Below are 24,611 nucleotides of genomic sequence, written 5' to 3' on the forward strand. Positions count from 1 at the left end.
GCCTTCAAGAATTGGGATCTGGAGATGCCCAGGCAGCTCGGCTGTTGCGGTGTAATAGCATTACCTGCCGAAATGAACCGCAAGCATGAGGCAGAGTTTGTGAGGATCATGAGCACGTCGGAGCTGCCAAACAGAAGTCTGGTCTGCCAAGCCTGCTGTTCTTGCCACCAGGAGAAATGGTGCTTCAGTGTATTTCTTCAACATGGCATTGAGATACTCCTTTATCCATTTGGCCAGCTGTGTGGCTATGAACCACCTGTAGGTGATGAACAAAGCCACAAGAAAGTGAAAAAGAAAGTATACTCAGCAGGGTCCTCAGAGACATAACATGTTCATCTCTCTACTAAGAAGGATCATAAATATCCATAAACGCATGAGGACACATGTTCAGAACAGCTGCCAATTACTCATCTGGATCATGAATATGGGGAACTCGATGTTCCTATCCCACCCTCTGCTGAAGAAAAATGAAGATACACAACTGCAAAGGGATACGCGATCTTGGAAAGAGCTCTTTGTGGAGAAATAACTGGTCTGAATGTGCAAGCCTAGACTTGATGCAAAAAAGTTAACTGACAAATCCTCTTGTTTTTCAGCAGCACAGTTTATAGTCCAAGTTTTAAAACACGGCTTCTGAAAGTAGAGCAATTTCCAACACCGCCACATCACGCCCAACTCTGAGCTCACTTGCACCAACGTAGCTCCCTTGATTTCGACAGCAACATTTCTCCACCTACCAGGATCATTTCACAGAAGTAGGTGTGCAGGATGATGGGTTCAAAAGGAGCTAATTAGGCACAGATTAGATGGACAAATTAGAAACAACGACTTCACTAAATACTGGTTAAGCAAACACAGCTTCAGGGAAGATCCGTGCTAGGGATTGTCATCAGCATAGTAGTGTGAGCTGGATGAATGAGGTGCACAGTGGTCCCCACCAAAAAGCTGGCATGTAATGATGTTGCTACAGGAAACAGTTTGAAAGGATGAAATCATCTCCTGTTCCAAGGAAGGGGAAATAGCCACTGTATTTCAGACACCGCAGCGTATAGGACCTGACAAACCGGTGGCTCCAAGCATCTGCCATCCTAGTAATATTTAATCATAAGGCTGTAATGAGCCCTGCAAATGTGTTTAGTCTCAAAATGTCTTTTTATAGTGCTCTGAAATTTCAAGTGAATCAGAATCATTATGAAAGCAGCCTGATGGTGTTACACACAAGTATCAGACAGCACTGAGGTACCATTTCATTCTTAGCTTAAATTAAAGCACAGGAGAAGCAGAGACAGAGAGTTTTACAAGATTTAGATGACTTCAGCCTATTCAGCCTGCTTTATAAGCTGCCTGTGCTTCCTAACGTGCCAGGTAACTCCGTGCACAAGTCTGTCATCAGGAGAAGATGTGGGAACATGTCCAGATTTTGAAGTGATTTGGTAGGTCTGTACCGTCAATGATCTGGCAGACGAGCAATCAGGAGCTTGGATTGCACCATGCTACAGTCTGGTGGTGCATGATATTCTGTGCATTATGTGGACAGTGGGACTACGCTTACTGAAAGTAAGCTTATGCTTAAGCTTACATCAGGATCACCAACAGCAGAAGAAGGATTTGGGAGCTGAAGTTGGAGGCCTAGTGGGTTGAACTGCAAACTGAAGGGTATAACCACCTCATGGCAAGGCATAAGCTTTGCTGGCATCTGACTACTGCTGTTATCTAGTCATCTTCCAAGAATGAGTAAGTCCCTCCCTGCAGTTGCATCATTGCTTGAACACATTAGGAATAAAATATTAACTGCTTATCCTATCTACAGGCATACTAAATATCATTCCTCCTTGCATATCAGCTTCTAAACCTTGCAGCATCTTTCTTTTTATCATTTCTATGGATACATTTCTTAGATTGAATGGGTCAAGACTGATTTAAATATTCAGCATGGGGTCTTTCAGGGCAGTGGGGTTGTGGGCTTCCAAGAGCAGCAATCTGAACTTGTTTTCATTTCATTATTTACTGCAACTTTCAAATTTTCTTCAAACTCACTTTTTCCTCAGATTTGCTCCTTAGTTGCTGCTCATTCGTCGCTGCCACAGTTTTCCTCCTCTCTACTCCAGTTTGGCTCTGTTCCCCCTCCACTTTTGGCATCACAAACTGACAGTTAAATTAAGGTTTTCTGCCAGGTCATCAGCACTGATGAACGCACCCGCCCTTGGTGTACTTTGCAGGATCCCATAATCCATGGCCTTGCTCTCCCTTCCTGGTTGACAATCCCCCTTCACCCCCCAGCTTGGATGAGCCACTGTCCGTCCCCTGCTGTGGTCACAGCAGGAGTTTTTGACCCGTCTCTACCTTCACACTTTTGCTGTTCTCACCTGCAACACTCCAGCATTTCAGCACAGGAGGGACCCTTCCACCAGACCCCCATTCCCCATCCCTGGCTGTGTTGCCTGTTCTCAGCATTCTTTTTTCCAGAGGGGCTAGCAGCTGGCTCTGGCTGCAAGCATTTCCAGTGGTGCCTACAAGCCACAAATCTCCCTCATACCCTCTGGGACCAAGAGAAGGAGCAAGTCCCCAGATGACCGTGAACTGGCCTAGTCTTGAAGGCATGAAATAAGAGTCACCTCCACTACTGACCTCCTTGGCACTCTGCTGCACCCTGGGGAGCTCACCAATAGCAACATCGCTTCACTCCTGGACAAATATAACCTGAGCAAGTATATTTTTAACCTCTTATTATTTTTATCCAGTTTCTAGCACAGCGCAATATCAAATACCTTGCTGAATCCCAAAGACATTATGGCTGAGCCAGATTCACTGCATCTACTAAATCAGGAGGGCAATTAGACACTTGTTTGGGATGATCTATTTTTAATATGCCTATGTTCTTTGCAGGCTATTGGATGCTTTTCTGCCAAATGTTGTTACACAAACTCCTTCAATGCACTTTGAAGTCTGAACACTTCCCCAAAACAGACAACAAACTAACAACACAAAAGACACCAAGACCTAGTTTCACGGTCTTCTCGAGGACAGATAACGTATTCACTTACTGCCAGTCTTCAGATGCCTCTGACCTGGAGATTTATTGATTTAATGTTAACTGGTAGGGTTTTTTCTTTCTAGATGCCTGATCCAGCAGCTCTCGTGTTGTCTGATTCTCATTGATAGCAGAGAGAATCTGGGCTGATCAAGGGCTAGAGGAGACAGCCCTGGCTTTTTTCAGCTCCCCTGGGTGCATTTCATCTGTTGATTTATGTGAGAAAAAGTCCATTTGCCTTGGTGGAGAAACAAAAACACCCAAGTGAAAAAAAAAAAGGCGACTGAAGACACAATGGTCATGTAGTTATTGAAATGTGCTTCTCACTTCAGAAACAACAGTCTGCGCTCAAACAAAGTGATAAGTTGGGACAGAGATTAAGCCAAAATAAACCTCCTTATCTTAAAAAAATTCAGCTTCCTAAAGCCAACCTGGATCTGATCTGTGTGAACAACAAGAGAAAGTGCAAGAAAGCTGAGATATTTCTTAAAATAATATTACTGTAGGACCCAACAAAAAGTAAACACTGTTCATGGGACAAAAGTTATTTACAATTACTGACACTATGCCCAAGAGAGGTCAGATAGAGAGCAGAGCACTAACGCTTCTATGTTTTGCACGTTTAGTTTACAAACATAGGCAACGATCCTGTGGGGAGATACCTTGGCCGAACATCAAACACCAAGCGGTTCTCATTGTCTGTGAACTTCCCTTTAACAGCAACAGGACTCCTCCCAGCACGTAAGGTTAGAGGCCTTTGGTTAAAAATTGTCTATTGGACCGATGTCATGAACTTCAATGAGGCAAGAAGGATGATTCCCAGAGCGTGGCACTGAGCAAGGAGCTTCATTTCAAGACCTGGCCCTGCAAGAGACTTCCTGGGTACCTTTCCCCACCAAATTTACTTTCCTCTTTTAATCCCATTCTTTGAGCTTGGATTGAAATAAAAAAATAAATCTTAAGTATATTCTTTATGAAGTGTTATAAATCCCTCTTGAACACCCTCAGGTGCTGTAAACAGGCATAATACAGAAAACAGCAGTTTAGACTCAATAAGATCACTGACTGTTTGGCAGAGGAGATGTCCCACACCATGCCTTGAACTCATTCCTCTTTAGTCCCCTGATACAACCCAAAAGAGGTCAACTAGACGGCTAAGTCTTATCTTCCCTGCACAGTGTAAATCCATCCAGCATCAGACACAAATGCGTCTTCCCCAACTCCTGCCCCCAGCTACAACACACAGATCAGCCCTGGGTTGGGGCATCATCTCCTCCCTCCTGCCTTGCTGGGAATTTTCACTTAAGATTTGTTTTACTTGCCTGTTGTGCAGATTGCTTTCCTTTATGCACAAAATATAAATGTCCATGGGGGGCACACACATACACATTTAGATGCATGCACACCAACCTGTATGAAAGGGCTCCATCTTTGCGTTTTAGTTAATATAACAAGTCAGGAATAAAAAGGGAAGAAAGAGGTGTCATGTCATGAAATCACCAGGACCTCTGTGACTTCTGCACATGAGAAGCCATCTGGTTGCCACTATGGGCCACCACACTTCAGCCAGCCTGACTTCTGTTCTTCAGGTTAGCAACAAATGGGTCCATCCCAGGGTTTCGCCTGATAAACATGCTGTAAACTGAATTGTCTAGCTAGTGGTTCATACAGGCTCTGAAGGATCTTTAGATGCCACCATTACACAACTCTGAGGGAGGGCTGTGCCAGATGTGTGCCCCCTCTATCAGCCCATCATCCTCTAACGCTCCAGGTTTACAGTGGCATTAGCTCCAAACAAACAATGACGTGGGTGCACCATGACACACATGAAGGAAACGATGGACTGTTTGAGAGATGTTATTATCCACACAGCATGGACAGTGGACAAATTGACATCTCCGTACAGTAAATGTAGGGGTATGGATATGCCCAAAGAGCTGACAGTCCAATGCAATCCCACAGGAACCAAGTCCATCGCTGAGCTCAGATCAAGAAAAGCCTGTGGCTTTGCCAAGTATTTGGCAGAGGGAGGAGGTCTTCTCCTGGGACACTGTTTCCCATCAGGGCAGAAGAGAAATGACATTTCAGGCATGCCCATCCTGCCCAAGCACCTTCTGGAGCTGGATCTAACAGTGTTATTACCCACTAAAGCCTGTGTCCAACCAGTATAAGTTCTGGAAGGAGTCCAGCACCACCATCAAACCATCCATGAAGCAAGGGCACTAACGAAGCAGAGCATCCACTGGGAAAGACTGTTTCTCCTTTTCTGATTTGCAGAGAGTCTCTCAACACTGTTTCAATCATATGACACACTCGGCAGTAATGTGGCCTGAATTGTTGCTCCTCAGGGGTCTGTCTGCCAAGAAAACTGAGGAATGACTCATGTCGTGGCATTTGGAGCTAGGGGAGGGCAGGACCGGGAGGTGACTAATAATTCAAAAGCACAATGCTTTACTTCCAAGGAAGGATGGGCCAGTCCTATGCATGATGCAGGAAAAGGGCCTTGCAGTACACTGGAACAATGGAGCAGAGCAATGGGTATGTGAACGGTGGAGAAATGCATCCCCATCCTGAAGCAGAGAGAGCACTGCCATGAAGAGGCAAGTGGTACACATCTGATCCACCACAGACTGGGAGACTCAGAGGATATGGATGATTCAAAGCTGAACCAGATCAGTAAAACACAGATAAGGGCTGTTTTGGAGGTTTCTGCTGAATTTCTTCCTAAATCACAGCAAAGACTCAGTAGGGACATTCAAGAAAATGGCCGTGATGTCTCTGCTGCAGCCAAAGAAGGAAAATTGTTAGACCTGTGTTGTATTCTCTCCCCATGGAGATGCACTGTGGTCCATACAATATCTACGTTGGAGAGACCCAAATCTGCTCTAATGTTTATCTTGGGGGAGATGCACTCAATGGACCCTTGAAAGGAGGCTGCACAAGGGGGAGAATACATCTCCTTTGCTTCCCCAAATATTTTCTTTCCATCCATTACTTTAGCGATAACAAACCACCCATTTATGGACCCCAAGTGGCCCGTCATTGCACTTCTTGCTGCTTAACAAACCACATGGAAAAAAGCTATACCTCCTTTCCTATACCCTGTCCAAAGGAGAGAGTGAGAGAGAGGGAGACGGAAAACCTATAAAACCAGTGGCTCCTTGTTACATCTCTGCTCCTTTGCTTTCTTGCGTATCTTTGTCCATAAAAGTCCCAACCTGCTGTACATACTAGCCTCCTCCAGCCCAAGCTGGCCATCTCACAGGAGGCAACAGCACCTCAAGAGCCAGGAAGAAATCATACCCAAAGAGGCAATTTTGCCTCGAAACTAATATAGACTACAAGGCTGTGCTTACATGACACTTGACGCTGCTGAAAGCAGTGGGAAAATAAAACAACCCCCATCCCTCTGCTTGCTGCCAGCACCTAGCATGTCCAACTGCTAAAATGGAGACAGCTCACGGGGCGCTGGGTCAGGCTGTAGCTCCCTCATTGCTGGTGGGCATCAGGAGAAGCAAGAGGGGCAGGTTGCCCAGTGGTCCTGGGGCCAAAGGATGGCTGAGCGCAGCCCCATCTGGGTGCAGGGCTGGCACGCAGAGGTTGAAGCTGGCTCCTGGTGCAACTAAAGAATGGATGGGGTTTGCATTTGGCAGGGGGTGGAGGGGTTGCTGCACCGTTGCGTCAGGGCCAGCTGCTGAGACGATGTCTGGACCCAGGCACTGATTAGAAATTATTCCAGACAGAGCAGGGCGAGGGCAAGGGGGGAGAAGTGAGTGATGGATTAACCCATTTCGAGTCACGCTCTCCCTATAAAGAGCGGGTTGCTTTCTGCTCCGATGCTGCGTTAGGCGAACAGGCATGGCTGAGACACAGCCTGGGCGAGATTTATTTATCTTGAATCCCTTTAAACATTTCAACACCCCGTGGCTGTGCACCCAGCAAGCCTGTGAAACCACATGCCTCACAGTTCCTACCCTCTCCCTGCTCTTCCCTCCTGGTTGTTTCACTCCCTCCTTGCTGCAAGCCAGATTGCTTGTCAAAATTAAAAATTAAGCCATAGGAGGCACGCGCTTGGCTTTCCCCTGTGCCCATCTGGTAAGGCCCTGATGCTGCCTGGGGATGGCAGGACCTCTCATAAGCACATAATCAGTGCTAAAAGACCCCATGGCCTCTTTTTTTCTTTAAGGTCCAAGGCAATATGGACACCGGGGAGCAGCACAGCGTGGGTTGCTCCCTTGAAATTGTGTTAACTTTGGAGTGCCTCACGCCGCACACAGGGTGAGGCTTCGCGTGCCTTGGGAGGAGCTCCTACATCTGCAATCCATCACCCACAGGCTCATCTGAGGAGCCGAGGCGATACAGCCCATTTATTAGCTTCTCCATCCTGCTGACTAATGAAACACAGTGGGGATGGTTGATGGGCTAGCCCCGAATCGCACAGGAGCCCCAGAAACCCCTGTTTCCATCCAGCACCTTTGTTTGGAGGATGCACTCAAACTGCCAGGGCTCTCTGCATGAACAGGGAGGTGTTAGTTATGCATAAGCTGCTCCACAGACTTCGGGTGAGTTGCAAAAATGGAAAAGGGCTGTAGTTTATCCTGAAGGCTTCCTTGCAAGAGGAACAGCCAAAGCACCCAGATTTGCCCCACTCTTGCACTACTGGATGACTTTTTCTTGCTGATGAACCTGAGTTGAAGGGCTTGCAGCTCAGCCTTACCCTTCTAAGGAACTTCCCCCTCACCTCCAAAAAAGTGACATTCACCACCCATCAAAGCAAGATATTCTTGGTGATATTCTTGGTTGGTATTTTGGATCCCTTCCTCCCGAGCATCCTCAGTACCTTCACTGTGTGGCACACTCTCCTTGCCATACCACCTGGTAAACACTGTGCTTTGCTATCAAGCTGTTTCTACCATGACAATATTCTAGCACCATTTAGAACAATTTTATCCAAAGATCTCAAAGTACTTTACAAGGTTTAGTTAATTAAGCCACTGAAGTATTATTACATCTCTCTTATGGAAGAGAAAGCCAAGCAAAGATGTTAAATGACTTGCCAAACGTAATATGAGTCAGTAGCTAAGTTGGGAAAAGAACCCAGGAGTCCTGACTCTTAACCCATGGCTGTTAACCATTTTTCTCTATAAAAAAGAAATTAAGCAAGCAGAGGGGTGGCAACACAGCTTTTCCTTATACTAGAGCTGCCTTATAATTAGGACAGAAAGCAGAATATTGGTTCCTAATTTTAGAACTTGGTACACTTGTTTGAAATAGATTGTGTGGAAGTTTTGGGGGGCTTGCTGCCTTTTGAAATTGTCACGTTGCTGTCATATTTAAAGAAGGTATTGTGTTAGCAGGAGTTATGGGCTTGTTGCAGAGATGAGCTCTGTGTTATCTGGGAAGTCAGAGCAGATTATTGAAACATCACTTCAAAAAAGTCTGACAAATCTATGATATCTTCCTGATAAATAAAGGCATTAAAAACACCAGAACAAGTCACCATTTGTTCTCTCTACTACCAACGAGGCGAAAAAGGGAACGTAAAGGTGATTTCACTCTTGCAGTAAAGGACTCCTCTTTTTCCAGCCCAGCCCAGGATCTGCAAGTGGAACTGATCCAGGTCTAAAGATAAACACAGCGATAGCAAGGGCATTTCCATAAGGAGGCCAAGGAATTTGAAAGAGGAAGGAGTAACTGGGACCCCAATGAGCCATTTGCCTGTATCCTGCTGTCCATAAGTTTTATAAATTATGGGGGAAAAAATGGTGTGCGTAACTGAAAGCTGCCCCCAGGCACCAATAATTTGTCTGACCTGCATTTAGACGACCAATCGGCTCAGCTCTAACCAGCCTTGGCAGCCTCGCGCGGGTCATATTTTTACATGGATGAACTGTTCTTCAACAATTTCCTCCAGTGTGCTAGCAGCACAAACAGGCTTTTCTTTTCAAGCAGGTATGTGTGCCTTCTTTTTCCAGTTATTTCTTTGCTCACACACGTGGTTCATGTGGCCATTTCCAAAGGAAAAATGCCCCCTCGCTCTTTCCTACCAGCAGGGTTGCTACGAGCCCTGTTGCAGTTTTATGGGGCAGGGATGGAGGTTCACTTAGGTCTGGACTCCCCTGTTTTAGGAGGCAACAGCATCACCTTTTTCTTTCATTTTTCCAAGTCCTAATCCTGTCTTTCCCTAACATTTTCCTGCAGTATCAGGTTTTATTACTCAAGAAGCTTACTTACGTTCATAGTGACAGCCAGAATTTACAGTTGCAAAATTCACATTGTTTTCCAGGGTAATACTGAGTCTGAACCATATGTCCAGTAGAAATCACTGCAAAAAAGGGGACAGAGCTGGTAAAGCTGTACCATCACGTTTCTAAATCCAGCGCTCTCATCCTATGAGTTTGCTTGCCATGGCCAAAGCCCTGTAACCCCTTGGGTCTGTGGGATTGAAGATACAGTGAGAAAAGCATTACAAAAAGAAAGCAGGTGACAAGGGCACTGTCAGGCATACAGAGATATAAAAAAAATTATGTCTTTATATATTAATATTTATATTATATATTTGCCCTTTCTGAGAAGGAATTCATCATATGCACCAAAAGCCGCATGACCTCAGGCTGTGAGCGCAGGATTTAGGGCCTTGTAGGAATTTGCCCTCCCTCTTTATTTTACGCCGAGTAGGATTGTGCCTGTATGAACTGAACACATCCAGTGGTTTCCCTCAGACATTTTGATGATGGATTGCTGGCATCACTTGTTTTCTTTCGAAGGCAATTCATTTATCAGAGACAATTACTCAACTGATAAGTTCAGTGTGTTCAGCTGTTCGTGGCTACACAGCAGCTACAGGCCAATAAATATGAGCTGCAATTAGCCTGATTAATGATTTCAGATCACTAAACTGCAGCTTTGTTTAAGATAAGACTCTAATAAGCTTTTCTGCTGAATCTGGCAAGTTTACCAGCATTGGTGACACTACCTTCATTGTCAGCGCCCCGAGCCCAGCAGCTCCTTCAGTCCGACTTTGTGATAAAGTGAGTCCCACACCTCAGGACCTCTGAAGTCCTCAGCAGGTGTTTGGCGGGTGGCACACGGTTACGGGGAACCCCCTTCCATCTGCCACACAGCAAAGCCCTAAGGAAATTGTTTCCAAATGTCCCTCAATTTAGAAGTTTACTTCCCTCCCTGCCCCCCCTACCCCAGCCTCCTGTTTCACTCCTCGGAGCTGCTGACCTTCACCTCTGCTGCCATCCTTCAGCCACCACGCTGACCTTCACCTCTGCTGCTGTCCTTCAGTCACCACACAAATCCTGCCACTGAGCCAGCCACAAGTGGCTCGGAGCATGGAGCAACGAGTCAAGGCAAGGACAAATACAGGAGCCCAAATGTCGTGACCAGACTTTTAAGCAACAGAGAGCAGGTTTTAAAAGGACCACATTTGATTCAACATGTTGGCAGGCACTAACACTGCTACGGTGAGGCTTGCAGAGCTCAGAGCTGCATGTGCTGATGGCAGTCCCTTCAGATGGGATGGCATTTGTGTTTCATTCATTTTCTGGTTGTAGAGAACATGAGCCTGAATGCGCGTGTGCATGTACACGCACCTACATGCTCTTCTGCTGCTGCCCTCTGCTAAAGAAATCAACGTCATTGATTTTTGTGCCACAAGCCCAGACTGGTAAGGACCGTGCTGTTTCAGAGTTACAAGCCCTGTTAAGCTCCAAGCATGGGCTTGAATGGGCCATGAAATCATCTGAGGTTCACCACACCACATCTAGTGCGCTTTATGCAGGCTCAGTCCCACTTCCCGCTCCTCCCAGCAAAGATATTTTCAGGCCGAAGAACTTTTGGGCATTGCAGACCTCTGGAATTTGATTTCAGTGATCTGGAGAATGATGCAATTGGCATTTTGCTTTAGATGGACATCAGGTGAAATTCAGACCATCGCTCTTAGATTTTCTAGCTATAACATAGACACTCACCTCAACCAGCTCGCTCAGGGTCAGTAGGTGGGATGTCCTCCCTTAATCAAGGGAGAGAAACAGGCTGTTTGCTGCTAGCAGGAATCTGCTGGTTTCTGTGCTCGAGGTAACGCTATGCACAGGGACACAGTTACATTCCCAGCTCTTCCTCAAGTTTAGGTGCTAAATTAGCACTGCAGCTATTTCAACTCAAGTTCTCAGGCCCCCTTCAGAGGAAGAAATGTCAGGAGAAGGCATCCACCTTGTGAGTAAGGGTCCTGCAGCTGCAGCATTCTCTGTGCAGTGCCAGATACCCTGGGTTCAGCTCCTGCATCAAGTAGGGGAACATCAGTGCCACACCTGCTGCATTTCATCTCTACACCTCAAATCTGGGTCTCTACGTGGCCACCAGGAGCAGGTAGGAGAGCCATGGAGCGTGCAGCAGCCACAGCCAGGAGGCGGAGAAGATTGTTCTTGCTCACCCCACTCCCAGGGCCCTTCATGCATTTTACATGACACTTTAGAGAAAAATATGCTGCAGCTGTTAATTTTATGGCCCCCTCATTGCTTGAGTTTACCCTGAGAATCCATTTAAAACACAGCATAAGCATTTGGAAATCAATACATTTCCCTGGGAGGTTTCCTCACAAATGACAAGTAACAGGTATATTTTACTGGCTTAATTGGAATTGCTCTCTCCCAAATCAGCAACACGGTACAACCAAACACTGGACTGTGTACCCAGATGTCCCCAGGAGCTCAACAAAGGGAAAAAAACCCAAAACAAAACCCACCCCAAACTGTAGGCACACAGGGTTGTGTACTGAGGGATCTGGTCATGCTCATTTTGCAACCAAGCCTGAGGCCAGGAAGGCACTAAGGAACTCTCCTGGAGAAGACTTCATCCTGGGAGCCATCCACTCACCAGCTGGTCTGAAAGGCTGAGAAAGGACAACAGGAAAGAAGGAGAAAAGGAAAGGAGTAGAACAGAAAAGGAGGAACTGCTGATCCAGAGATGCGATGCATGTGATCTTTGTTTTGGAGAGAACGGAGATTTTGGAGGAATTTCTTTTGTAGTCTGCGGCTGCTTCATTACATCATGAAAAGGAAATATGCCCATCAGAAACTTCATCTATAACTTTGGGATTAGTTCAGATGAAATCTCATGGTTGCACAGACCTCTGGGTTTGCCTTATTGGAGAGATTAATCTACTGAATCCAAATTGGAAATCAAGTGTCTTCCAGCAAGAACCTGCTGATGTGATTATAACTGTAAGATTGCCATGAGAATGCCCCAGAAGTGAGATATGAGAAATCCTGGAAAGTGTTTAGGACCATAGAGCCTTAATCCAGCATTCCAGTCCCTTCTCAGGCTTGCATATCTGTTGATTTCAAAATTTCCTAGGTTGGCACAAGAACAGTTTTCCTTGGGTTGATGCTGGTACATGGATACCCTGAGAACCCAGATGAGTGCTAAGAGGTGGGAAAAAGGATATTTTCCACAGATCTCAAGAAGAAGAGAGCCTGCCTGGCTCCAGGTTCCTATGGATTGTGAGCCTTGGAATGAATTTGCTAAAAACTTGTGTTCTGCTCCTACAGGAAATCATCAGCAAACTCCTTGGAGCTAGTCAAATCTTAGGAGCTGCATTTTAAGGTGAAGATCATATATAGTTTTAGATCCCACAGAAAATCTGCTAGGCATATGCTGTAGCAAAGGGAGACACCAGTGTCCCTGGGGGAATTATTTCTAATGTACATTGAGATAAATGTGCTCAGAAAGTGGGCCAAGAGGCGAAAGAAGCCAAATCAATGCACAGTGACACATAGCCAAATGCTGGGATTGGCTACACCACAGTAATTTCTAGCTGATCAGCTTTGTTCTCCCTGGAGCTACACCAGCTTCAGACCCGGAAAGCTAAAGGTGGATCTTCATCTGCACACTGAAAAGATCCAAAGCCGCAGAAAGCTGGACCAAGTGGGAGGATGAGCTGAAAACAGGAGGAAGACTTTGCTGAGATGAAAAACAGGAGCAGTGGTGGTCTGAAGAAGACAATTTATGGACCAATTTTCACAGCCCAGTTTCTAGAAAGACACGGTTTTGGCATGCATGCTAAACTCCATCCCCTGCCAGCCCAACTGGTATTTTAGCAGGCACGATGACAGCAATCCCCTACGAGAAGAGAGTTATGCTGACACATACCTCATTGGCTGCAGCTTGGCCAAGGGAAATAGCAAAGGTGACATCATGAGGTACTAAATGAGGTAGCTGAAGGGATCTCAGCCTAAGGTGGAGAAGTGGAAGGCTATCACCAGAGTCAGAGGTTGTGCCATCAATGCAACCCATGCCAAACCCCCTGACTCCAATGGTGGAGAACACTGTTTGGCTCAGGATGGAGGGAGAAATGGTGTGAACAAGAACAAGGAAGTCTCAGCAGACTGGACAGGGAAAGGAAAAATCCACTGGTATGAAAAGCCCTGAAGGAAGCCCTCCATGAACCTCTCCTGAAGGAAAGGCTGGTGGATTACTAAAGGGATGATGAGGCTTTTACTGTTTTGATCCAGACTTGAGAAGACTGCAGACCCACAGCAACATAAAGGTCTAGCCTGAGGCTTGGGTTTCATGGAACATGACAGCTTCAGCCCAGCACTTGCAGAACACATCACCAAAACCATAAGCTAAGAAGTAAGAAGAAAATCAGTTTTACCAAATGAAAATTAATTTTACCAAATCTGTCAACTGAAAAAGAGAGTCTTTCCCAATCACCTTGCTTCATAAAGAAACTCCCCAAGCCTCAAAGCCCGTATAGTTTCTTTTCAGCAATTTGGATTTTTTAGGAAAAGTGGAAATATTCAGTCCTTAACTTAAAATTTACATTTACTTAGGGTCCCATTTTCCCTTGTTAAAAATCATAGCTTGAAAAACTTTTGCTAAATCTTAGCATCAGTCTTGTGACCAGGGGTAACAGACCAATACAGTTTAATTTTAGTCCGGTTCACATCTTTGCGTTTCTCCTGTGGTCAGCATAGGGCAGGATGAGAAAGCTGAAGGTGAAGCATCAGCCTTCCTCCTGCATTACCATTATTCCCTTTTCAAGTGAGTGGTCTTTCACCTTTCTCAAGCACTTCATCCACATAAGCCCTGTGATTATTCCAGCGATACCCCCAGGGTACAGGACACTGTTGAAACCGTGCTGGAAGTTTCTCATTCTCCAAATATCAAGATCTCCCAGAAAACTGGAGGAGGTGATGCAAAGAGGTTAAGGAGAGAAAATTGTCCCATCCTCACATGAACGGGCAGATCCTGTCTATGCTGTCACCATCAGTTGGATCACACATGCCATTGAGCAATACCTTTGGTGAAGGGGACTGGGACTGTAGTCGGTCCCAGTTATAACGACCAACAGGCAAGCATACAACAGGGGGATAACAAATGGCCACAAATATTTCTTACCAAGCAAGAGAGGGGGAGGTGGGAGCTCCCCAGCCCCTCTGCCGAGCAGGGGAGGTTTATTTAATCTACCCAACCCCGGATCGTTTCCTCCTTCAACAGCTGCAGCCGTGGGGGAGAGAGGAGCGTGGAGACACACAGCTGTCCCCCGCCGAGGCTTGCTGGGTCCAACCCTGGGACCAGCTCCCCCAGCCTCTCCTCTACCCTTGTCCTTGTGACAATTTGAAAAAGTTTCTTTTTTCTTCCTGCAACCATACCAATTTGGAAAAACAAAAAATAAAGTTTGATCCTTGCAAACTTTACCTGGTTTACAGCCTTCAACTAGCAAAGCCACGGTGTGATGATAGAAATACACAGTATTTGAAAAGCCAGATCAGGGACTGGGCAATATCTTGATTTGTATTTTTAGTACTACATATATATGTTTCTCCCTGACCAGCACACCAGCTCTGTGAGATGGTTCCAGCACACGCTGCTCTTCATCTATACCCCTAGCACAGGAACAGGGATGACATTTTTGCTAAATTCAGCTGTTCTGAAGCTCTTGGGGCGGTTCGCTAAATCTCCTCTCCAAGGATTACAGGAAAAGGATTTGCGTTATCTGCATCAATTTTTAGTGTTTTGGAGGAAAGGGGGTTTTGGCCAGTCAGCTGAGGGGGATTTCTGAACAGAAGGGCTCTCACGGTGGTGAATGTCACTTCTCACAGGGAGGCCTTTTTCCATGGCAAGATTTGCACAGTTGGAATCTGAAGAGAGTAAACCTACAGGCTGACCAAACACAAATGGGCCTTTTAAAGGGTCTGTGTCAGATTTGTTAATGCTGGTCCACAAAGACCTGGCTGCAGTCATAAGGACAAAGAGTTTAAAAGAAGACGTATCCTCAAACTGGGCTGGATTCCCCAGTACAAAGGGGACCAGAACAAGAGCACTAACTGCATTTCTCCCTTTTTGAGGGTTCAATTTTGTTTGACCCTACCTATAGCACAGTTTCCTGGCCTAGCTCTGTATAAATGACAACTTTATAAAGTTGAACTGGTCTTTTTCTAACCTGGATTATTATTTTTTTTTAACACAAAAAAATCAGTATTAGACATAATCACCTTTTGGCAAGCTATATAAATATGCATTTGTTAGATTGATTAGCTCTATGTAAAGACCTAAAAGGAATAAAGTCCTGCTATTCACCATTGTCAAAGCAATACCCCAGACTCCTAATCAAATCTGCTACTGCAAAGGTAGAAAAAATAATAACCCTGCTATAATTAACTTGCCTGGAGCCACTGCTCTGACGCACTGAGTTTTTTCTGTGCTGCATAGGGACTTGACTGATACATTTTTTCCTAAGTCATAAAGTCGTTTTCTTGATGGCATAGCACTTTCTCCCAAGGGGCATCACAACGTTCACAGGCACCTGAGTTAGAGCTCAATGTCATCAGAGAAAGAGCACACCCATATCAAAGTACATCGGGTGAGGGTGCAGGAATGCAGAATTAGAGATCCACAAACTGCCCAAAACTGCAGCCACACATATCAACATTGATGGTCCTCATAGCAAATTTTAACCATTTCAAATTCGCGACAGTTGAATTTGGGAAAAATTCAATATCATCACTATTCAGATACTTAACGGCAGTAACAGACCTGTTAGGCAGTCGGTCTTACCTTCACAAATTTGATGCTGGTGCTCAAGCTCTGGGTAGGAGGTTGGATTTTCAGAGATCTCCCCAGTTCCTGTGTCTCAATGGTTGTGTGCAGCCCTGTTCTTCCCTTTGCAACCAGTAGGACCACAGAATTCTGTTAACAAATTAAATAACCCGCCTCTCACTGGAGATAGAAAACAGAAAAAAAAAAATCATGCTACTGTTTACGTGTTTTGGAGTATTAAAAGAAATTTGAACTATTAATTGTCATTTCAATTTATATTCTTATTTTTCTTTTGGCCAAAGGCATACATATTCTTAATGCAAACAATCAATGCAAACAGCCAGGAGTATTTCAAGAAAAAGCAAGCACTGAAGAACAAGATTTTTTGAGGAAGATTAGTGATTTAGATGCTTCCATTTGCATTTTCATATAAAAACAGAATGTAATTTTGTCTTTGTGCATAAGATATTTGGGGTGAAGAAACCAGTGCCTGGATCTCTTGGGAATTTTTCTTTTTGAAGACCATGGCAATAAACCTGCCACACTGCTCCATTCTTTCCCAGTTCTCCAAGTGCTATGAAATGTTTCTAAATTAGATTATTAATTATCATGCTACCAGACCAGCCCACAGCAACTGCATAAAACCAGCTTTACCAACTGTATCAATAGCAGTGTCACCTCCAGAAAGAGTACAGGAAAGCAGATTTTGCACATGAAGCCACTGAATAATAGTAACAGCCTATTGCTTTCACCTCACCTCTCCAACTTCTCCTTTTTTTTCTCATCAGCCTCATACATGTTGTCCCCATTTAATATGTAAGGAGAGGTTGCCCAGCTAGACTAAGTGTCATGGTCTGACCACATAGGGTCTGACTTAATCTTTGTTCAGAAGGTGGCATTTAATATCAAGGGAGCAATGGAGCAATGTGCCCATGAGTGACAGCTTAGCTCTGGCATTGTGTTCCCAGGTCCGTGGTCTTTTCCAAAAGCCACATTGCAATGAGAAAAAAAAAGATTCTTAAAGGCTTTTTTAGCGCTATGTCTCTGGAAAAAGACACTAAAGCCACCCTTTGTTCAGAGGGCACAGAAGCAGTGAAGAACATACAGGTAGGCATTAGCACTGCTGGATGTCTTCCTAAAATTGTCCTGTGTGTTGTTCCCAGTGCAGCCCATGCTTCCCAAAATGCTGCTGCCTCACACCATGGAGGGCTACGGGGTAAGAGCAGTTTTGATTTGGATCTCAGACTAAATATTACTGCAGCTTTTTCACGAGGAAAAAATAATTATTATACTGCCCAAACCCACTTCTTATCCTACTGGAGGTAGCGGGCGGGGAGGAAAAGATGACCCTCATTGCTCTAGTGCAGACCTTCAGCTGCTGGCTTGAATAACTGCAGTGAAGCTGAAAAAGTTCTTAAAGTCCTGGCGCTCTTCTGCAGTTCAGCTATTGGGACCGGGAGGAGGAAAGGAATTTGGGTGAACAACCATGAAACTTATCGCACAGCAGAACTCAATGTTCCTGCCCATTTCCAAAGGGGAGAGGGGAGCCAGCCGGGAAACAGAGCGAGACCTAAAAAACACACAAACTAAATCTGATTAACCGAAGAGGTAGAACAGCAAGTTAGTCTCACTTTGGGGTTTTTATACCAATGCATAAAACCACATTTGTGTTTAGGCTTCCAAGCTTAAAGTAGTTGTGCGAAGGAAGGGGAGGGCTCTTTTCATTAAAAATATTTATTGAGATTTTATTTTATAAAAGGTTTACTGGTCTTCAAAACAGTTTTGACAGCTTGGTCTCCAGGTGGAGAGGAGATCATAGCCTACTGGCATGATGGGGATGGAGGGAGGGAAGTCACTGATCATAAGCAGGAGCAGATTTGCAGAGGGAAGTCTGTAATGCACATGATTAGCTTTTTAGACATTTTAGCACCAAAACAAGATGAACCCATGTGTACCATGAAGAGCAAGAAAGTCAGCCCTGCCAGTGACCAGGCTGCAGAGGTGCCCTTGGTCACTGGTAAATGAATGTTCATTGGGTGATCCTGTCCATCACCTAGATGAGCAAGGTGGCAAGGCCATGCTGTCTCTTTTTTATTGCTGTCATCGTTTTTGTTTCTCATGCTGAAGTGACTCAATCTGGGCTGAATGAGGTTTCACCTAAAGGGACTACACTTGTTCTTTTGGATATCAAGGCAGGGGAAAGAAAAAGCACCAGCCCCACAAGCGTTTTCTTACACTCGTGATTGTACAACATCACTTGTGCTGTGCAGTCAGGCACCCCCTACACAACTGAAAACAGCTTTTGTTCCTCTGCGAAGGAGCACATGTGCCCCCCGAATGATCCACAGCCTTTCTGAAAAATCATGTCACTGTTCCCATGGTTGCTGCACATGGACTCTAGTCTTCCAAACTACATCCTGGGCCAAAAACACACCGGGACAGACCCGTGTCCTCTCTCTCCCATATCCAGACCACTGTCCCAGCAGCAGTCCTGACCTTTGGATGAGAAAGCGAGGGTCCTGTTTGCACCACACTTTTCAAAGAGCACATTAACCCTGATTGTCTTGGCTAACTCTCTGGAATTTCCTTCCTTGCCCCGGAGACAGAGCATTCTGTGGAAATGAAAATTAATACTTACAGGCGGCTTGAGTTTGGGTGTGTTTTCAATTATATATTAAAAAAAAAAAGAAGAAAAGGAGAGTGAAAATTCAGTGGCTGCTACAAATAAGCCCATTTTAATTGTAAATCCATTTAGCAGGAGGTAGAATTAATCACCTAAAAGAGAGTGGGGAGAGAGCCCCAAAGTTGTGCACAAAGCTAGGAGAGTGCGAATCACGCAGTTGGCATGAGATCCCATTTCATTTGTGTTAAGTGCAGGGGTTTTAAGTCCCTGAATATATCACTGTTCTTTCCCTCCCGTTCTCCAGAGGGAGAACAAATGCAAATGGTGTCGTGTTAGAAGGGGCTAAAAGGGCACCCTGTAATAATCCAGTGTGCAAAACTCCATGGATTCATCAAGGAGGGAAGGTGTAACAGCCCTCAGGAAGCCTGCAATAGCCTCTGTGTACACATAACACCTCCAAAGGAATTTTCTGCAGCTATTCAAGAACAGACCCAGGTCTATTCACCCCGTCTTCACCCCATAGCTCACTCATACATGCCTAGGCAGCGCTCAGGGGAGCACAGCAGAGTGCTGTGCCCCACCAAAACAACCCCAGCCAGACAAAAAATATGCTCTGGTGTTTCTCCCATGGGTGCTGGTGTTGGAGTTTGAGAGGCAAGGGGAAGGATAGTCTTTCCACAGGCTGCATCCCCGAGCACAGGTTAGCAAGAGCAGGAACAAACCCCTAGCAGCAGCTAGTTACATTATACTGCTCCTCCATGCCATGTTCTGCAAGCCCCTGTTTCCACCCCAAGCAGGGACAGGAGAGCCCAGGCAAGACTCTGGCACCCACGATGTTCCATGGCAGAGAGCTCGGAGGCTGCATCCAAGGCAGCCAAGTCCTAACAGATATGGCTGTGGCACAGCGGGATGCAGAGGGGCAACAGGCAGGATGAAGATCCTGTTTGTGGAGTGTCTGCTGAAGGGTGGATCAGCTCCAACAGGTTTTCCATACGCATTTTCCTTGAAGGCTGGGAATTAATTCAGCTTGGGCAAATTTGCCTTCATTTCTGCTCCACAAACATTCAAGCTTTAGCTGTACAAATACTTAGAGGAAATATATTCCATGTTTCCAGCCAGTGCTTGTCACCTTGCACATTAGTGAGGACTGAATCCTTCTATTGTCCTCCTTAGACCTGTTGATGCTGTCTCCACAACCTTCTGCGGCAGCACAGTCCCACTGTTTTGGCCTCTGCCCAAAGAAGGTCTTTCCAATATGTATTTTAAACTGGTCTTCTACTAGTTTTGACCTCTAGTTTTAATATTAGGAGATTTGGTGAAAAAAACAGTATAGCATTCATCTTATCCATTGCCATGAAGCTTTTGAAAACTTGAATTACACTCCTCAACCAGTACCCTTCTCCTCTCCAGCTATTGCTTTCAATACTGCCATACTCTGCAATGACTCGATGCAGACAGCCAAGGCTCTGGCCAAAGGAGAGTGATCACCAGGTCAGTTAGTCACCTCAGTGAGCAATCTACATATAATGCGTAACTCCCTAGCTAGCTTATTTTTTTAATTACTATTGCAAACTGACTCTGTGTAATATAAGCAGAACACTGGGTTGCACAAGTTTTTGTAGAAACCAAATTTTGAAATTTCTACATGCAAGAACACATACCAGCTGTGACCATGAGAAAAGCCATGGGTCTCATCCAACTGACCACAGCTCGCACGTAGAATATGTGCGATCAGTCCATTTGACTCTTGGAAAATACACACATCTCTCAGTTACATGGTTCATTTTACAGGGGAAAAATAAATCTCTTTTCAGTGCAAAAGTAGGACTGAGAATAATTAATCTGTCAGTTTGGCCATCAAGCCAAAAATATTTTGGTTTGATCTGGGTTGAAGCTAAATTTTTCTGTAGCTTTCCTTAGACACAAGCAAGATATCAATCTCCAAAATGAGGCATGAAAAGCCTCACACAAAAGCACTCATTTAGTTTTCAAAACTGCAAAACTGATCTTCTAAACCACTTTCCAGGAAACACTCTGTGAACCTTGAAGCATTTCTCAGAAGCAAAGAGCTGAGCAGAGGGTTTGTGACATTGGGGGAGGGCTCCTGCTGCCCTGTCCTTTAGCTCACAACCCTTCGACAACCGGTTCTTCAAACACCTTCTGCAGCAGGGAAATGGCATTTTCCCCACTCCGTAAGAGACAGACCATAGACCCCCAAAGGACAACCAAGCAAAACAAGGTCACCAACACGGGATGGCTTAGTCCTTGGTAGCACCTTCACTGTTGGGCACGCATCCCCCAACAGAGAAGAGCAGCAGGAGCCTGCAAGGGAGATGGGCAGCAAAGAAAGAAAAAATATAGGAAAGGCAACACTTGCAATTGCGTTGTGTAGCTGCTAGGAAGGCTGAGGGACAGAGGTGATGTATGCTATAGCATTATAGATTATAGCATTGCACAAGCGTGACAAGTCCCTGAACTGTGAAGGCACAGGCTGCATTCAAAGATTAAGTTTGGTTCTCTACCTAGTGCTCCAGCAGTCTGGTACTTTCACTATAAACTCACTTCTTGATAAAATAAAGCAAGCTTTCGAGCATCCAGCTATAGGAAATAATCTTGATGCAAGGTGTATATAGATACATAGTATGTACAGATTTTAGAGCTGGTTGATTGATTACTCTCATATTGATAAACAGATACAGTTTAATGCCAGTGATCTGTAAAGCTCAAATGCTGAAATTGTCTGGCTCACACATGACCTCTGGAAAAAAAGGAAAATCAAGCTCATGATTTTTGAGGGATGGACAAACAATTTCTGAAAGCAGGGTCTGGCCACACTTTCAAATGAAGCATGCTGGGCTCCCTCTCTCCTATTTAAAGTCTTTTATTACTATACCAAATGCCTGCTTTTTTCCAGTGAAGGTAGTGGCCAATTCTTCAGGCTGTGTGCAAGCAGAGGATAACCAATTCCTAAAAATTATAAGGAATTACAGAGCTTAGGAGTATTTGCAGAATCTTCCTCCAAGTGTCTACATTTGCTATAGGCTATTTATTTCAAGGTAACCTAATTACTTCTGTGCAATGAGTTGCCACCCCTGTGCTGGCCAACACACCCATGAGCCTGCCAAGCACCAGGGATCTTTATGAAAGTTTCCTACCCAAGGACCCTTACCCCTTCATCCTTTCCATGCATCACCAGCTCAAGGCCAACACAGCCCCAGACAAGCTCCTCATCTCAACCTTCTGGCAAAGATGCAATGGTGATTGCATTTGCCCAGTCAAACCAGGAAAAAATGGTTTCTTTCTGATTTGCTGCAGAGCAGCCGATCGTACACAGAAAGAGATTTACAAAAGTGTTCCAGGTCACCATTGGTATCCTTTTTCTGCATCTTCACAGCAGAAATGCAGGGATTTGAGGGCAGGAAACTGATTGCATGCAGTTGTCTGTTCTCAAGCACTGTAGCTCAAAGAAAGGTTCACAAAGGTGGAGAGGGCAAATGTGATTTCCATACAGTTTGGTTTCTTCAGAGCAGAGGCTGAAATACCAAGCTCCGTTCCTCCCACTGCGAGTCATCGTTGTGCAGCCCCAAAACACAGACAGAAAAAGGCTTTAAACAAAGTATTCATTTAGAGGATACCAGTGGCTCTTATTTACATGCTATTCAATAGGGATACGTGGGTGCAGTTGTTACCAAACCCCAGTAATCAGATGTTAAAGCAAAGATGTGCACCTCACGGAGCCCATCGGGGCTTTGCACAATGTTCTGAGCACTGAAAGCCAAATGAGATGCTGGTAACGCCTTCCTCTGTTGTGCAATTGCACTGAAGAAATACTGGCTCTCTTTTAAATTTTTAAGAAAATACATAGAAAAAAAAGGATAAAAGGGATGACATGAATCACCTGCTGTATCTGGAGAAAACGCAGAGTAAAAGGGAGGCACGATAAACCCTTTGCTCGAAAAGGAACATTTCAGCTGTGAGTAATTTTTTTGGTGCTCTTTCATAAGCCCTCAGAAGGACTCTGACCAAAGACACACAGATGTTATTACATCAAGAAGTGCTGCAGGTAGGTTTGACTAAAACAGTGTTCACAACGGACAGAAATTTAAGAAGAGAGTGAAAAAACTGGTACAAAAGAGTCCCCAAGGAAAAAAAAGCACCCCATGACCCCACTGCTTGCAACACCAATATCGATACGTGGGAACCAAATCCCCTTGGCACATCAACGTTACGCAGCCGGAAACTTGTGAAACTCGTTCCACGGGTCCACAAACACAGACAAGGAGACGCAGCCAGAGCACGGAGCACAGAGAAATGACACAAGGGAAAAGCGAGGTTATGGACAGGGCACCAGCAAATTAAGCCAGGAAGAAATTAAATTGAGAGGAAGCAGAAATGGGCAGTTATAAATGACATCGGGTTGGCTCCTGCTGCGAGCTTTCTGCCCCATGTGGAGTCTCAGCCTTCAGCAATTCCCTTTTTTCAGGTGTCTCTGCACCACTTCAAGAGCAGACACCTTGTACAGAACCGGAGAGGCGGTTCAAGAAGTCCAGCATGATGCTCCATTAAAAAAAAAAAATTATATTAACTTGGGATGCCAAGATCTGACAAATCCCTAAAGATGGAGGGAAGGAAGTTTTCTCTGTCTACACACTGGCATGAGGAAAAGCATTCCTAGTAATTGCTGCTGCTCCTTCGCTAACAGCCTCTTTTCCCTCACAGGCCCTGCTCTCCTCCCTCTGCAGTCCAACATCATCACACAAGGTCACACAATCACAGAGCACAAGTGCCAATGGCAAAAACATAGTAGTCAAACCCAAGTAGCACCAGATATCTTGTTTGCAAATTAGCACCATTTCCCAAGACAGCAAGAAAAATGACCAATTTGGAGACTCTCTTTAGATTAAAAGAGATTTCATTCCCCTCTCTGTTAATTTACGAATCTCAACCTTACAGTGCTTGTTTGGGGAAGGAGGGGGGACAAAGGGGACTAACTTTCTTCACCTCATCCATCATTCTAAGAATGCAAGATCATCCCTGATGCTTTATGACAAGGTCCACTGGGCTTGGTAGACACCTTTTTTCATTTGCCTGGCTAATAACATGAAGGGAAAACACATCACTTCAGCTTCTCAGCCCTGCATCGTATAGATTTATGTTATGGTATGATATCTGCATCCTTAGGGTTACCTAGCACATTGTGCCACCACTTGGCCAAATTTGGAGAAGTTTTTCCACGCTCAGCAGAACTTGCTTTACATCAGGGCTTGTTGTTCAAAGCCCCTGATGCTGCCTGTGCAACCACATCAATCTCAGGGGGGTTCTGTGTACGTGACAGTGGCACAAACATCACATGATGGTGACTACCTCTAAAATCAAAGTTTTCCTGGAGCTGCAACCTTCTAAAAGCAGCTGCTGCTGATACTCCAACTGGCCAAATTCTGCCAATCAGCTTGTTTTGCCCTGGAAAGCATCTGATCTTCCAGTTTAAGTGTCTTTTCATCATCTGTGTGGCCCATGACCCTCAGCACCAGCCTCAAAGCAAAGACCCTGCCAGCCAGCCTGTGACAGCACATGCAAATAGCTTCTCTTAAGAAGAAAAATCATGGACCAGAGAAGTACTCAAAGGGCATGTGTGGAAAGTCAGCGGTAGACAAGGGCTGTGTTTGCTCAGACATACAGAAGTTCATGGTTAACTAAGCATGAAAAAATATTAATCATGCTTACATGGGCAAGTCCCATAAATAATCCCAATGGATGAAGTACACTGCTGGCAATTTCCTTGTGGAAGTGAGAGCTGCAGTATCTACCAGACAATGTTAATGTCCTCACATTTTAGGGGGATATTAGCCTCTCCAGGGACCTCAATGATTGCATTGCTCCTATGGCATTTTAATAGCTCATAGCAGT

The 24,611-nt window shown here is 45.0% G+C and overlaps 1 protein-coding gene across 1 annotated transcript in view; it reads left to right on the plus strand.

The window, feature by feature from the left end:
- The first annotated feature begins 17,119 nt into the window (after positions 1-17,119).
- Positions 17,120-24,611, plus strand: part of ATOH8 (atonal bHLH transcription factor 8) — an 82,838-nt gene continuing 75,346 nt past the window's right edge. The window contains exon 1 of the mRNA XM_014966712.1: positions 17,120-17,188. Within this exon, the coding sequence (XP_014822198.1) occupies positions 17,120-17,188 (69 nt within the window). The remainder of the gene's footprint in view (positions 17,189-24,611) is intronic.

Source organism: Calidris pugnax, unplaced genomic scaffold (genome assembly GCF_001431845.1).
Source record: "Calidris pugnax isolate Ruff unplaced genomic scaffold, ASM143184v1 scaffold14, whole genome shotgun sequence".
In the NCBI taxonomy this organism is placed as follows: Eukaryota; Metazoa; Chordata; class Aves; order Charadriiformes; family Scolopacidae; genus Calidris; species Calidris pugnax.